At 37.6% G+C, this 15,639-nt stretch overlaps 1 protein-coding gene across 3 annotated transcripts in view; it reads right to left on the bottom strand.

Annotated features, from left to right (window-relative positions):
• Positions 1–528, bottom strand: part of REV1 (REV1, polymerase (DNA directed)) — a 50,317-nt gene extending 49,789 nt beyond the window's left edge. The window contains exon 1 of one of the 3 annotated variants that reach the window (XM_010001422.1): positions 466–528. In XM_010001422.1, the coding sequence (XP_009999724.1) occupies positions 466–522 (57 nt within the window). In that variant the 5' untranslated portion in view covers positions 523–528. The remainder of the gene's footprint in view (positions 1–465) is intronic. The other 2 variants (XM_010001423.1, XM_010001421.1) reach the window with 2 other exon arrangements.
• Positions 529–15,639: the final 15,111 nt, after the last annotated feature.

The raw sequence follows: 15,639 nt of genomic DNA, 5'->3' as shown, positions 1-15,639 counted from the left end.
AGTCTAGATGCTAAATCAGAGGCTCACTGCATGAAGAAAAAAATACAGAGAATATTCATTAAGTTCTGTGTATTTTCAGCTCTTCAAAATACGAGACAGTACTATTGTAAATGTTTGATAGTTAGGTTCCTCAGATACTGTTTGTCCAACTATACAGAATGTGGTAGAGACAACCATAAATATTTTTAAAATTATTTTGTTAAGATTTAAATGGTGATTTTTTTAATGGTGATTTTTGATATTCAAGGCTATGCACTTATTAATAATGCAATTTAGTGAATTATTGTTAAAGAAGACTTAAGAATCTGGTGATTTCTTTTGAACTTAATTATGTGTTTTCAACTGAAGCAAAATGGTTTAATTTATTACATAGCTTTAGTATATATAACAACATTGTAAACCCTTTCTAAGCACAGTGCCATTTCCCTTTCTCCAAAACAGAGAGCCACTTGGCTTTGAACATACCCATATTCCCCAGCCATCGCCTTCAGCAGCCCGTTTCCGCCATCCACCCCGCCTCATACTGAAGCTTCTGCAGAGGAAGAACAATGCTTGTTCATTTAGATGTTTAGCAGTATCATCAGTGGCATTTCAATGATGCATTACGGGCTATCTAAAGATTATCACTAAGATTACATTTTTCTATGGGCTTCGGTGAACTGAGTTATTCAGCCAACCTAGAAACAAAAAATTGCATAAAAACCTAGTTCTTCAGTTTTGTAGTACTGCATACTGTAGCTCCTGCTATGTATCAAAGGCACACATGCATATTTTGTTCTATTCACCCAGAATACAAAAACTCATTATAAAGTTCAGTTTCCGTTATGATTTATTAAATTCTTCCTGCTCATCACACATGTCCTACAAAAGGCATTATTATAAGGCTTTTAAATACAATTGCTACTGTTCATGCAAAATATTGCCCAAGTCAGGAACAGTCTTTTATTTCCGTTTTGATACTAACGACATGGTAGGACGGCAGCAAACACCTCCTGGTACTACAGACTGGATTAATTGCACCAGTGGATTTACAGCTAATCATAAAAGTCCAAATGGCTGTTGCTCCAATGCAATACATCACATAAAAGTAAAAAAAAAAGTAAAAAAAAAAAAAAGCCAAGCTATTGTCAGTGAAAAGCCAGCTGTTTAAATTATCTAGAATGCCCTATAGCTATATTTGTTACTTGTCTCTTAGGGTTTTTTGTTTGTGTTGCTTAATATTAAATAAATAATAAATATACCCAACCAACCAAATTGCTGTTTTCCATTATTGAAGACACCTAGCCTTGGACAGTAAGATCTACACAGCAGTGTCCCCAAACGAGCTATTAGTTGGATAGAACAGAACCAGTGGAGAGAAAAATAAATGTTTTGGACTGCAGCCAACTGTTCACTGCACCCAGGTGATTCACATTAACTATAGCTGTTGTAACACTGATTTTAAAATATTGATTAATGATGTAGTAAGATCATGAGGTCACCGCCTGCTACTACATCTCCCAGTTTTCTACTCTAACTGGTTCACTAAATAAACACGGTTTTGCCTTTTAGGGGTACCAGCTCTCACAAGTATGAGGACAGGACTCTGAAGCCAAAAGGAAGATTTAAGCCAGTCATCTTCATTAAATTTCATTTCTATCCCTTTATCTTCCATAGAAAGGCTTAAAACTACAGTCGATCCACAGAAGGAAGACAATTTTTTTTTTCATCATTATCGAATTTTGAAAAGATACCTACTCCACAGCATTATCCACAAACAGAACACAAAAACTTCACCCAGTCTCCAGCCTACCAGCACACATATACAGCTGTGGATGGAGATAGCACATTTTGGTCATTTTCCTATCCAAGTCTTCTCCTACGCTGTTCTGGAGATTGCCTCATTTATCACATCAAAATTCTGTTCTCTGAACCTGGCTGAAAGTTGAATTCGAGCTGTTGTTTCTTAAACCCCTTTTTGTTCTAGAGCTACCAAGCAGCTATCCTCTGAAATCCAATTTAATCGCTCTGGATTGCAGGCAAGTTTGACTACAGAACAAGACACAGCTGCAGGCAAGTTTTAATAAATGTGGTAATTTTAATGGACTACTGCAAATAGGCCAGACCAGGCAACCATAGAATTATAGTCAAAGCAGGCATAAATCTACCTTGAAAATACAAGATTCAGTTGTATGTTTCAGGACCTCTGCAAACACAGGAAGATCATGACACACCTGGTTCTATTTTTCTTACAGTTGATGTAATTTGATACATAACCTACACAGATGTATGCAATTACGAAGATTAATGACATGTCAAGGAGATGAGCTCTACACCAACAACCAAAACAAAGCAACCCCTCCTCAGTATGTTGTCTTTTCTCTCTAGGTACCTGCATTTCTTATCCAGTGACCTATTTCCAAGACACTGGGCTTTCTGAAATTGTTTTCTGGTGGTTTGGACTACATCTGAGAGATACCACAGAACTCTTAAGGATCAGTGAAAAAAATAAGAGGAGATGAGGTACATGACCACATGAAATACAAAACTGACTTATTTCCTGTAGAGAACAGTACATACTAGAAATAAATTGTTAGTTTCTTCCTTTCACATGGAAAATCTGTATTTTTCCGTCGGCTGAAGTTAACTGTAATTAGAATATATCACTGCTGGGTAAGGAGTTCTTGGAGAGGACAGAATAGTCTAAGTTCAAGGAAAAAACCCACATTCATTAAAATATTTTTAGATCTAGTGTTTTTAGATAGTATGGGTATTAGTGTATGAACTTACAAAAGAGACAAGAATTGTAACTATTGATCAGCCTTTCTCCTTCCCAATAAAGGATGACAGTCTTAAAGGGTGGGTACAAAAAGGACAGACTCTTTCTTCATGAGGACAAGAGACAATGGGGTACAAGTGGCACCAGGAGAGGTTTCAACTTCATACAAGAAATAATTTTTTACAGTGAGAACAATAAATCACTGGAACAACATCTCCAGGAAAACAGTAGAGTTTTCATCATTGGAGGTTTTAAAGCTGCAACTGGACAGGTTCTCGATAATCTCATCTAGGCTTCTCTATCCATGAAAGGTTGTACTAGATAGTCATTTGAGGTCCCGTGCAATTTGGGCTGTTCTATGATTCTAAGTCTAGTCTATCAAAATAGAAAATCTGATATGAACAGCAACTCTTAGTAAAAAAAAAAAAAAGGAAAAAAGAAAAAGGAAAAAAGAAAAAAGAACCTTCAAGACCATATGGAATACTCACTGTAAGTCACCACAATATCAGTTCGATAAAGATGTTCTTTAGTTCAGTCACCAAGTTCTTGAGAAGATAGGATTTGATAGGTAGTTATTCTGAACCCTATACAGACAACCTCTTGCTTAAAACATCTAATGACCGATGAACTGAAGAACTGCCTTCATGAGGATAAGCTTTTCTGAAACTTTGAAGTATATTTCCTTTTTATTCAGGACACGGGGAGGCGAGGAAGAAAGATCCCTACACTGAAAGCCATTAAACAAGAACATCACAACCAGTTGGGCCAATCAAAATCAGAATCATGGGTATGGGCTTAGTTTGATTAAAACCAGAAATCAGGAAAACAGAAGTACTTTGGGTTAGTCTGTCAAAAACATGACATATCAACTGCTCAAAAGCTGTCTTCCTCTATACAGCCTGCAAAACTAGAGAAGCTAGGTTGTAATGCCTACTTACAACATCTGATAATAAATTACCATTTCCTTAGCAGATGTGATTCTTGACTCAGTCTATTTAAATTCTAAACATGCAACTTAAGAGCACAGTACTTCAGTGATTAGCAATGTGCCTCTGGCTCATGTGTTGTGAGTAGTGGATTATTTTCTTAATACTGATACGAAAACCCGGGAAACTAGTTTCTCCCTTTTTGCAGTTCCAATAACTGAATGATGAACCAGGGTTTCTGGACTAAGGAGAATCACTGCTGCTAAACACTTGTGCTTACAGTGTGAATTTTTCCTGGAGAATGAAGATAGCCTCTACAACTGCCTTGCTGAAACTAAAGGAATGAATGAGTGTGAGAGACATCTTGCATAGGATATATTAAATCACGGGAAAAATTTAGCAATATTTGAAATATACTCACTGTTTCATTAATTAAGGAATGTAAGGATGACACAATGCTCCCTCTATAGTAATGATGATGAATAAGAAAAACTCTTCGTAAAGAACTCTTCCAATTAGGGTGTTTGTGGGAAAGACAGGCGACATAAACACCCATCAAAAGCAGGTCAATTTCAGGTAAGAGTTCATCTTTCTTGTGATTAACAAACTTCTTTCAGTAAAGTCTTCTCTGTTTTCACAAACAAGAGCACAAGTGCACAGTGACCCAGCAAAAGTGAGCCACCATAGTTACCAGTTGTCAGGTATCTCTAGAACCTGAAGGACAAGTTATAAAGTGACCCTTCACCCAGAGAAAACCTTTTTAAAGCAAACTGAAATGCTCATATTCTAAACCTGAGAATACAAAGAAATCTTCAGCAATTAAAAAAAGAAATATATAATCCAAACAGACTCTGAAACTGCTCGATAGCCAGTAAAGGTAGAAACAGCATTCCTAAGAATAGAATCCAGGTTTCAGTGCAACAAAAAGAACCTCTGAAAGCCCAGTTAAGAATTCCTGTGATCAAAATTAACATATTTTGTCCCTGTGTCTCTTTCTAGACCACATACAAATGGTAAAATCTTATAGTTCTACAAAATAGTGTTCTTCAACTATGTTTCCATTGGGCAATCCTTTTTAAAGTTGAATCTAGAAGAGAAACTGACAGTTTTGATGCTGTGTACATGGCTGGTGGCTCAGAACTACTCAATAAAGCTCACTAGGAAAAGATATGTAACATTCCTTTGCACACTGCTTTATAGACCTAGCATTATACTTCACAACCACTTAATCCTATTATTAAAGACTGTTAATCAAAGTGTACAGATCAGTCAATGGAATTAAATGCTAACTCTACATTTTATGAATTCTATAAACATGTCAGTGTGTATAGCAAAGCTGCACAGCAACTGTGAGATTTTAGATCACAAAACAAGGAATGTAGATATGAATGTTGATGTTAAGCTAATATTTGTTCTAATTTCATCTGCAGAACACAGAATTTGATGCAGGGAAGTTATTTCTTTAAAATACTTTAAATTCAGGATAATGTGTTTGTACGAAAAATGGCTTTCTGTTCTCGAGCAATATGGATACCACAGCTAATGGATGAACCCAGACTGAAACCAAGGGTATTATGGGGAAAAATGGTTGGGAGCACAGAATACAGATATCAATTACTCTAAAAAGTGAATATGGATCCTCATGGGCTTCTTAATTCTGGGTCAGTACTAGTCCTGCCCAAACCCGAGTTCTCACTGTCATACTTTTCAGCATTCCCTCATCAGGTACATGGTGCAGGAACATTCTGTTGCCTCTTCAAGTAGATAGCTTGAAACTGGTAGAATATACACTTCACAATTCTGCACTACATGTAAGCATATGAACTATTTTCAAGGATAAAATGAGGCTGCACTGTGATTCAACAAATAACCCTGCCCAACTTGTGTCTAACTACATAGCACAGGTAGCTTCTAATTGAGACAATCCAATTTAAGGTAACTGAAAGCTGAAGGAAAGTATAACACATTGTAATAGCTATTTTGCATTTCTGACCAGAGTGAGCATCCTGGCAATGTCATCTAATACAAAAGAACTTGATTTAATTAACATACTCAAACACCACAAGCCTTATTCTGAAAGGTGTTAACTCTACTGCAATGTAAGTATGGCCATCCTGGGCCACTGCTAATGGGTATCAGAATCTTTTGCTTGAACTGTGGATTGAATCCATCCCACCTCAGCAGGCTTAAAAGTTGTTTCCACCAAGTGGGTATTTTGTGGTCTGTTTGAGTTTCATGCATCTACATTCCAGCTCCCACATCAAAGTCACCACTCTGCTTGGCACTAGTCAGCAAGCTTTTTGAGGGAAGAACTGTCTTACATGTTTACATATTTCTTAGCACAAGAGAGTCCTATTCTTGACTCAGTCTACTGGAAAGAGCTGCTGTTACAGGGTCTAAAACTGTTTTCTACCACATATTGAAAAATTCAGAATCCAGGAAAAGAACCTAAAAATAAAAAAGAGAGTTCAAAATTTATTATAAAATACTGTATTTTTAAATCCCTGTGATTTTAGACACTTCAGAACCAAAACTACTGTTCCATATTAAACTAATTAGTGTGTTGCAGAGAAACTGAAATTTTATACTAGGTGGGAAATCAACTCTCAGGGTGAAGTTTCATAAAATGGTTGAGTCAACTTGATGGCTGTGGCTAAAAGGGATGGTTCTGCTCTTCAACCTCTGCTGACCTAACACGTTTTTATATTTCTTCTTCCCAACCTCTACACTTCCTCCAACTCACATGACCCCTATGTTCATACTGGTGCTATGTGCAATTCAGCTCACAAAATCAACAGAAAAATGTTGTAATTTTACTGGCTAGTTTCCTGCCAGTTTAGCAAGCTGAACTGACTCAGAAAAGCATCAAAGCCAAAGCAGACAAGCCAGAAAAGATGAATGGATGATACATTCCTCTCTCCCTGCCAGCCAGCTCTTAAGATTTTCTTAGCCATTTATAGCAATTGACTTTTAGGATCATGGCTAAAATCAAGTAAGTGTGGCGTAATGGCTAGCTAGCCTGTAATAAACAAGTGGGGTAGGCTGCCTCACCTTTTCCATAGCGTAAGTTTTCAAAGAAAAGCTACGAACAGTTCCCCATCTCAGGCCACCTGTGCCCATAAGATAACCACTTCTAACTACAAGCACCTGCTGTTTTAGGATGAATCTGCAAGCTCTGTTTTGCAGTCCAATCTTAAATGATGCCTTAAAGCAACAGAAACAAAATTATCTCAAGGACATTTGAAAAATATCTGTGCCCAAGCCCACACAATGCTACCCCCATCTTCTGTGAGTAAATCTAAGAGTAAAAATTAGGAAAGAACAATCATTAAAATATTAGGCACATTAAATATTAGACACAAAACTGTTAGCGAGTATGAGAAATTTAGAAATAGTATTTTTCTAAAATATGAGCATCCATGGCATTTGCTAGAAATGTGAAATACCATACTACCTACATAATGCATGGGAAAAAAAAAAGTCCTTCACAATCAACTCATTATGTGTAGATGACTATTCTAAAACCATGTTCTGTGCATACTTTGAGCTTGACATCAAAGAAATTATACTCTTTCAGGTTCAATCACTCGCTAGAAAGAGACACAGGAACACTCTGCTAAACTAATCCAGTTTCCAAACTGACTATTTTTGCAATTAAAACTGATCTTTATTTCTGATTGGTTTACTTTAACATCAAAGACTGTTGTACTTACATACAAGTAGCAACTAAGAAATACACATTTACTTTGCTGGTGAATCATCACAATGACTTAAAGCAGTTGCATAGTAGGTAACCATTTACATGAAAGCTGTACAGGAGCAGTGTTCAGACCTTTTCACAAATCATTTGAAGTCTGGGACAGAGAAGTGTTTTAACTGTCACAGCTTTAGGAACCATGGGCACAAGATACAGAGAACAGCATCACTGCCTAGTCTGCACCAGCTTTCTGCAACCTGTTTTCAAGATTATACTTTTCTGCCTTTATATATAGCATTTGAGATGGTTAGTTCTTTGAAAAATAGAAAGCCAGATCCAATTTGAGACCAACTGTCAATGTTTCATTCCCCTCCAGAAATAACACTCAGTAGCAGCTACAGTTCATTTAGAGCTTGTCACAAGTAGCGACTCAGGCATCAGTTTCAACATTTCTGCACTGTTTGGTTAAAACTTTCCCCCTCCTTCAAAGTTCCTCAGTGGTGACTTGCTCTTCTTCATGTATTTTCATTGTCATAATTAACTATGTAGCTCAACGTTTTAGTTCAAGTATCACCTCTTAAATACAATAGTGGCAGCAGACTTCAGCAACTAGCTTCATTATTTCTTGTGTTGCAGAGAAACTGAAATTTTATACTAGGTGGGAAATCAACTCTCAGGGTGAAGTTTCATAAAATGGTTGAGTCAACTTGATGGCTGTGGCTAAAAGGGATGGTTCTGCTCTTCAACCTCTGCTGACCTAACACGTTTTTATATTTCTTCTTCCCAACCTCTACACTTCCTCCAACTCACATGACCCCTATGTTCATACTGGTGCTATGTGCAATTCAGCTCACAAAATCAACAGAAAAATGTTGTAATTTTACTGGCTAGTTTCCTGCCAGTTTAGCAAGCTGAACTGACTCAGAAAAGCATCAAAGCCAAAGCAGACAAGACAGAAAAGATGAATGGATGATACATTCCTCTCTCCCTGCCAGCCAGCTCTTAAGATTTTCTTAGCCATTTATAGCAATTGACTTTTAGGATCATGGCTAAAATCAAGTAAGTGTGGCGTAATGGCTAGCTAGCCTGTAATAAACAAGTGGGGTAGGCTGCCTCACCTTTTCCATAGCGTAAGTTTTCAAAGAAAAGCTACGAACAGTTCCCCATCTCAGGCCACCTGTGCCCATAAGATAACCACTTCTAACTACAAGCACCTGCTGTTTTAGGATGAATCTGCAAGCTCTGTTTTGCAGTCCAATCTTAAATGATGCCTTAAAGCAACAGAAACAAAATTATCTCAAGGACATTTGAAAAATATCTGTGCCCAAGCCCACACAATGCTACCCCCATCTTCTGTGAGTAAATCTAAGAGTAAAAATTAGGAAAGAACAATCATTAAAATATTAGGCACATTAAATATTAGACACAAAACTGTTAGCGAGTATGAGAAATTTAGAAATAGTATTTTTCTAAAATATGAGCATCCATGGCATTTGCTAGAAATGTGAAATACCATACTACCTACATAATGCATGGGAAAAAAAAAAGTCCTTCACAATCAACTCATTATGTGTAGATGACTATTCTAAAACCATGTTCTGTGCATACTTTGAGCTTGACATCAAAGAAATTATACTCTTTCAGGTTCAATCACTCGCTAGAAAGAGACACAGGAACACTCTGCTAAACTAATCCAGTTTCCAAACTGACTATTTTTGCAATTAAAACTGATCTTTATTTCTGATTGGTTTACTTTAACATCAAAGACTGTTGTACTTACATACAAGTAGCAACTAAGAAATACACATTTACTTTGCTGGTGAATCATCACAATGACTTAAAGCAGTTGCATAGTAGGTAACCATTTACATGAAAGCTGTACAGGAGCAGTGTTCAGACCTTTTCACAAATCATTTGAAGTCTGGGACAGAGAAGTGTTTTAACTGTCACAGCTTTAGGAACCATGGGCACAAGATACAGAGAACAGCATCACTGCCTAGTCTGCACCAGCTTTCTGCAACCTGTTTTCAAGATTATACTTTTCTGCCTTTATATATAGCATTTGAGATGGTTAGTTCTTTGAAAAATAGAAAGCCAGATCCAATTTGAGACCAACTGTCAATGTTTCATTCCCCTCCAGAAATAACACTCAGTAGCAGCTACAGTTCATTTAGAGCTTGTCACAAGTAGCGACTCAGGCATCAGTTTCAACATTTCTGCACTGTTTGGTTAAAACTTTCCCCCTCCTTCAAAGTTCCTCAGTGGTGACTTGCTCTTCTTCATGTATTTTCATTGTCATAATTAACTATGTAGCTCAATTAACGTTTTAGTTCAAGCATCACCTCTTAAATACAATAGTGGCAGCAGACTTCAGCAACTAGCTTCATTATTTCTTTTCTGTACATTTCCTTTGGGACTTCAACCCCAAGAGAACTTAGCACACTCAAAATCTTCATGCCATGTTTCAAATACCTAGATTCCAGAATAAAATATATTTAGTAAAATCAGAAAAAAGATGCACAGCCTGTGGAATGAGGACTCTCAGTAGCAGTATAGTGAATGCACTGTAAACCACCAAAAGGAAATTCTCTTTCTCTCTTGGACTTGAGTATCTGAAACAATAAATGAAATGGGTATATGAGTTGCCGTCCTTCAAGCCACTGTTTAGCTGTTTATAGTATTTGAGAACAGATAACTTAGTTATTCTCTTCTTTGAAAAGGAAGAGTGGTATGTTCATTTTTCTGCCTAATTAATCAACAGAACTTGTTTAGGAAGTTCTTAAGTTCGTGTACTCCTCAGACTGACAACAATCCAGTCCCATAATTCATGTCATACACAGGAAGTCTATGCTAAGGCACAGGTCAAGCACCTAGTAGGTAGCATAAGTAAGCCAAGATCTGTCCTCCCAAATAATGGTAAGAGTTGGTGCTGCTGAATGATTCAGGGCTTCCTAGGCACAACCAAACAAAGTGTCCTTGTAAAGCTAAACTTAACAAGGCAGGCCAAGTGGGTAAAAGAAGGTATAATTGTTAGAAAATAAGTAACTGGAAAATGTTAATGAGGTGATCCTAGCAAGGAATTTGTGAATGTTCTGAATTTGTTAACATAAAATTCAGAGGAACTGTGCTGGCAAAAACCTCTGACATACACTATCTTCAGCTTTCCGAGATTCCCTAGACATCAGGCCAGTAGACTGTTGAAATCTTGTCAGGCCAGTAGACTACATATTCTTCACTTTTATCTACTTATTTGGATAGACATGTGTGTATATATACGTGCATCTGTGTGCACATATGTGTGAATGTGTATACATAAAACAAATTTATCTTTGTTGCTGACCATCCTGACTGCTGACTAACCCAGTTAACCACTGTGGCCATAGAGAATGGCACAGAAACAAATCTGCTCTCTGGGACAGTGCTCTACCTAACGTAATGAGAAGGCACCACTTATTTACAAGCTGGTTTTGTTTGGATTTTTTTTTTTTTTTATGACAAGTGCCCAAGTCAGCTGTACTTTACGCTCAACTTGATGTTATCAGTGTACACTGTGCAGGTGTCGATCAGACCAAGCTCTTCAGAGAAAAAAAAGAGACAAGATATCCACTATGCAAATCTTAAGTGGTAGCTGATGTCAGATACTAAGTAGGACCATCTCTCTACTCACATACAGGCAGCACGACACATGTACAGCAGCAAAACTGTTAGAACTCAAGTAACTTTAGTAGTAAAAATATTGATGACTACTGATTCAGTATTTAAATAGGAAGATTTTCTGTCAATGGCAGCTATTAAATGACATTACTTAATTCTAACTGACATTGCATAGTCAGGTTCCCAAATGTATTTCTGGATTCGTCTTTGAAACTCTCAAAATCTTTTTTGAAGTAAAATCTTCACAAGATAAGCTCCTGTGCTTAGCATTGTAAGTTTCTACATCTTTCATTAGTCCATGAATATCACCTATATCATCAACACAGACCAACAAGACCAAGGTGAATCAGATAAAATCAGTAAGTGGAGAAATTGTAACAACAATTCTGCATCTCGTCTAGTTTATTTGCAGACTTTCTGATAGAGGACACCAAGTATGCTAAAAGCCCATATGGGTTGAACTGATGAATGGAATAAAAAGCCATTAAAGTTTTGCTTTGTTTTTATAAGGTAACAAACCACAGGAACCCAGAATATAAAGGCAAACTATCGCAGTATGTTTGTTTCTCTACTGTTACTTAGATGAACATTTGGTCAGATTCAATATATTCTCAGATTTCTTCCTAGATTTAGCAGAAAGTGAAAAGAGAACAGTGTTTGTATTTTCCTGGAGAAAAAACACAGTTCTATCTTCTTAGGACAAAACAAAAACTCTGGAATTCTTTAAGATCCATAAACAATACTCGTATCTGAATTGCATTCTTGGCCCAAAGTGTGTTCAAGTTGGTATTTTAAGTACCTCTGACATTGAAACAACAGTGTTATACTGTTACTTAGTAGATACAGATCGATAGAGAAAAGGCCACAGAGAAAAAAAAGGCAAACATGATACTTGTAGAACCTCAGTTAAAAATCAAGGTAGGAATTACTGGAATAATTACGGAGGGCGAAAACTTTAAACTTCAAATTCCTGATCAGCCAGAAATTAAGAGTGAAAAGTCATTGCCCCTTCCCCCCTGTATTCCTTTAGAAGAGGATTCTCAGAATTGCTTACCCAGTAATGCCCTTTCAGCATGGACATGTAGCCAATGCTTTTACGTTTCCTGAAAAAAACATGCAGATTCAGAAACCAGGAACAGTATCCTTTCAATACAGACTATTATTTTAGCTCTTTACACCAAGTGGTAAAATACATTTACTCTACTTGGTAAACTGCACTAAGAATTTATCTTACATGCTATGGTCATCATGGTCATCTGCTTTCCTATTTATAAGAAATACCAGTAATGTAATTAGTTCCTTTAATACCAACAGCTCCTATGTTTCCAAAACTATGTAAGCAGAGTACAACCACTTGTCCAAGACGCTGACTCATCCTGCCCTGCACTTAGCACTTTTTGAATCACCTCACAAAGATGAAGTCAGGAACATGGTGGACAGAACTTTATTTTATTTTGAATATTCACTGACAACTAGAACCTGACCAAAATTTTTAGTAATAGCCCTCAGGATCCTGCCAAAATACACCGCATACCCCACCCAGCCAGAATACTGCCAGTCTCTAAGTCACTGTGGGAAAACCTTATAAGCAGTTCTCAACCTGACTCTGTGCAGCTTCAGCACTACTTTTATGTTTTGGCATTCAAAACAATCCATCTGCATTTGCATGAATGACTCTGCAAGGTACCTGAGCAGTGCTTTCTCTTGAGCAAAATTAGCTTTCTCTTTTTCAATATTATTTACTTTCATAAACCAAAAAGCTGAAAAGGTCTGCATGAATTGAAACAAACCAAATATGGAGGTTACAACCAGGAACTCCCTTACATTGGGATTTGGTTAAAGCATTTACAGATACCTGGAAACAGACAGTAAAACCAACACAGAAGAGTTAACCACAATATGGCTAAGCTTTACTTTTGCGAGCAACTAAATTTCAAACCACCAGCTTCAGCACTATTAAATAGGTAGAACACTAATAGAGAAACCTGAAGCTTTATCATAGGAAAGGAGTTCCTCTCTCCCCAGAAAAAGAAACATTAATAAAATATTACTTTCCCCAAAAGCCAACACCAAAATTCTGGGACCATGGTCTGCTCAGGCATTTACAGCAAAGAATATGGAAGATGCAACAATCCTTTCTATGGGTATATCAAACTACATTTACCTCCTAAATGAATTTAACGGCCACAGATTCCTTAACTACAGTTAGTTTTGAAAATACAGGCCACAGATACAGCAATTATCATCACAGCCCAGAATTTAAAGCTCTGTGACACACTCACTTCTTCACTCTTCAGTGGAAGAGAAGGGTTTCTTAATTCTGATTATCTTATGAGCCCCAGTTAATCCACATTAAATACAGAAGTGGAAGGACAACAGACATGGGAGGCTCTCCTCACTAACATTTTCCTCTCCAATTAAAATGCTGCCACGTTTCCACAACAGAGCAGAAAGCTACTCTCAGGGAGAAGCATTACACAAAATTGTATCTTAAAAAAAACAAAACCAACAACTTCCATCAGTATACTGTATTACACGTTTGAGAATTCTTCACGCTTTTTTGCAACCACTTAGATTTGCTATCTTACTTTCAACTTCATAACCCTGTGGCCACTCCCATTTCTATTTGCTTCCAGTTTTTCCTCATTTTGCTATGCTTAGATAAACACACGGCACTATCAACAAATTAATCTACTTTGTATTCTTGAGGGAGGGTTTCAACACTTGGGTATTTACTTCCCTTGTTATATCCATATCAGGCAAACATGCTGTTAAGAGCTGACAGATCTCAGTGATATTAACATACACCTTTAATTAAAACAGAAAATGTTTAATAAAAAAATAAAATCCTTCTCCATGAAATAAACAATAGCTAACAAATTAAACTGTGAACGCATATGGCAGGGTCAGGCAAGCTATTATTTTCCTGCTTTCCCTGTACAACTGATTTATTAAAAAAAAGGTCTGTGTAATCATAGCAATTTTTTCTACTTACTCAAAACCTGGTTTTGTGTTTATATAATTCTCACCTTTTCTTTAATCTCTCTAATCACTGAAAGGAATGGTAGAAAGACTGAACATTTGGCATGAAGCTTCTTTTAAAAAGACATCTAGGTCAAGGGATAAGAAAAGACTAATCAAAATCAGCACTTAGTTACAACACATTATCACTGCATCAGAACAGGCTGTGACTAAGGAAGAGTATGTACATACTATCCAGAAAGATGGACTGGTGCTACATTTGAAAGGCCAATTACTGAATAATGTATTGAAGACACATATACTGTATACAGAAAAATGTACAATCAGTTTACTGTCAAGGCTCAAAAGACGCCACTGTATTTTTCCTGCTAGAACTTTACTTTTAAAACCATCTATCTTCAAGTAGTTAAAACACCCCTGAGTTGCAAGGCAGGTGTCTGCTTTGTGCCTCTAATACTGTCCTACCAGTGACCTCCAGTCAGACAGCTCAGAGTTATTTACTAACAGGGATTTGGTACCTTGTCCAAAATGGACTGAATGAAATACCAATATGGTGGGAAGGAATAATAACTACATGCCTGAGACAAGATGGCAAAGAATTTGTCAGAGTTTTGGATTTCTAAATTTCTAAAAACTCTGTCTTGGTAAGACAGAACTATTCCAGAAATAAATGCTAACTGTAACCTCTTGCAATAAATAGTAAAATAGGCAGCTGTTTAAAACAGTTCTATCTGAGCAACATCAGCATCTAAATGCATAAAGAATTCAGATTGCAAGATTACAATCTCCTGGTTTTGCTTTTTTGGACTAGAGTATCAAATGTGAGATTGGACCTGGATCTTAAATTAAGATGCAGAATAAACATAATAACTCATATTTTGATGAGGAAAACCTCAGGTAATTGAAAGCCCTGTCATTTTGATGACTCTGACATTAATTTTAGATCATCAGAAATAATGGAATACTGCAGTGTACAACACAGAGATTATCTACCAAAAAAAGCAGGTGCCTGCAATATTATCTTTCGATCCCTTCTTCGGGTTAACATGCCCTTACCACCCATCTCCCATCAGGGGCTTTTTCTTCAGTCTCAGTGTCACAGGTCAAGTCAATGGCAACTACATAACAAAATGCATCAACAGTAGAGGGAGAAGGGGTGAAGAAGCATCCATAAACACAGCTGTCCCTCGGTGTTTGTAAGCACAGGTTTACTTATAAAGCACAGGTCCTCCTTTCAGCACACTGGTTATACCAAGCACTATTGCTCAGCAAATACAACTTGTTTCAAACAGGCTGGCAAGCCGCAGACAGATCCCTGCTTCTACAGCCGAGTGCCACAGCGCGTGGTGCGTTCGCGGGGGCAAAGCTGCACCAAGGCTTGGGCTTTCCTCCTCCTCCAACCTATTTCCCTGCAATGACCCCTTAGCTGGCAAAACACTCGCCGCATCACTCCGGCTCTGCCTGGGGAGCCGTGTTGTGTCTGAGGCGCAGGCCCCATGTGACAGACACAGGCGCACACACACACACAGGTGCCGTAGAGCCGGGGGGGAGGGGAAGGCGCGGAGCGGGGGTGGCTGCCCCAGACACGCACACCCACCCACCCACCCACCCGGCACACCCTC

This window comes from Chaetura pelagica, unplaced genomic scaffold (genome assembly GCF_000747805.2).
Source record: "Chaetura pelagica isolate M959 unplaced genomic scaffold, ChaPel_1.0 scaffold377, whole genome shotgun sequence".
NCBI lineage: Eukaryota > Metazoa > Chordata > Aves > Apodiformes > Apodidae > Chaetura > Chaetura pelagica.
This window is presented reverse-complemented; position numbering and strand designations above follow the sequence as displayed.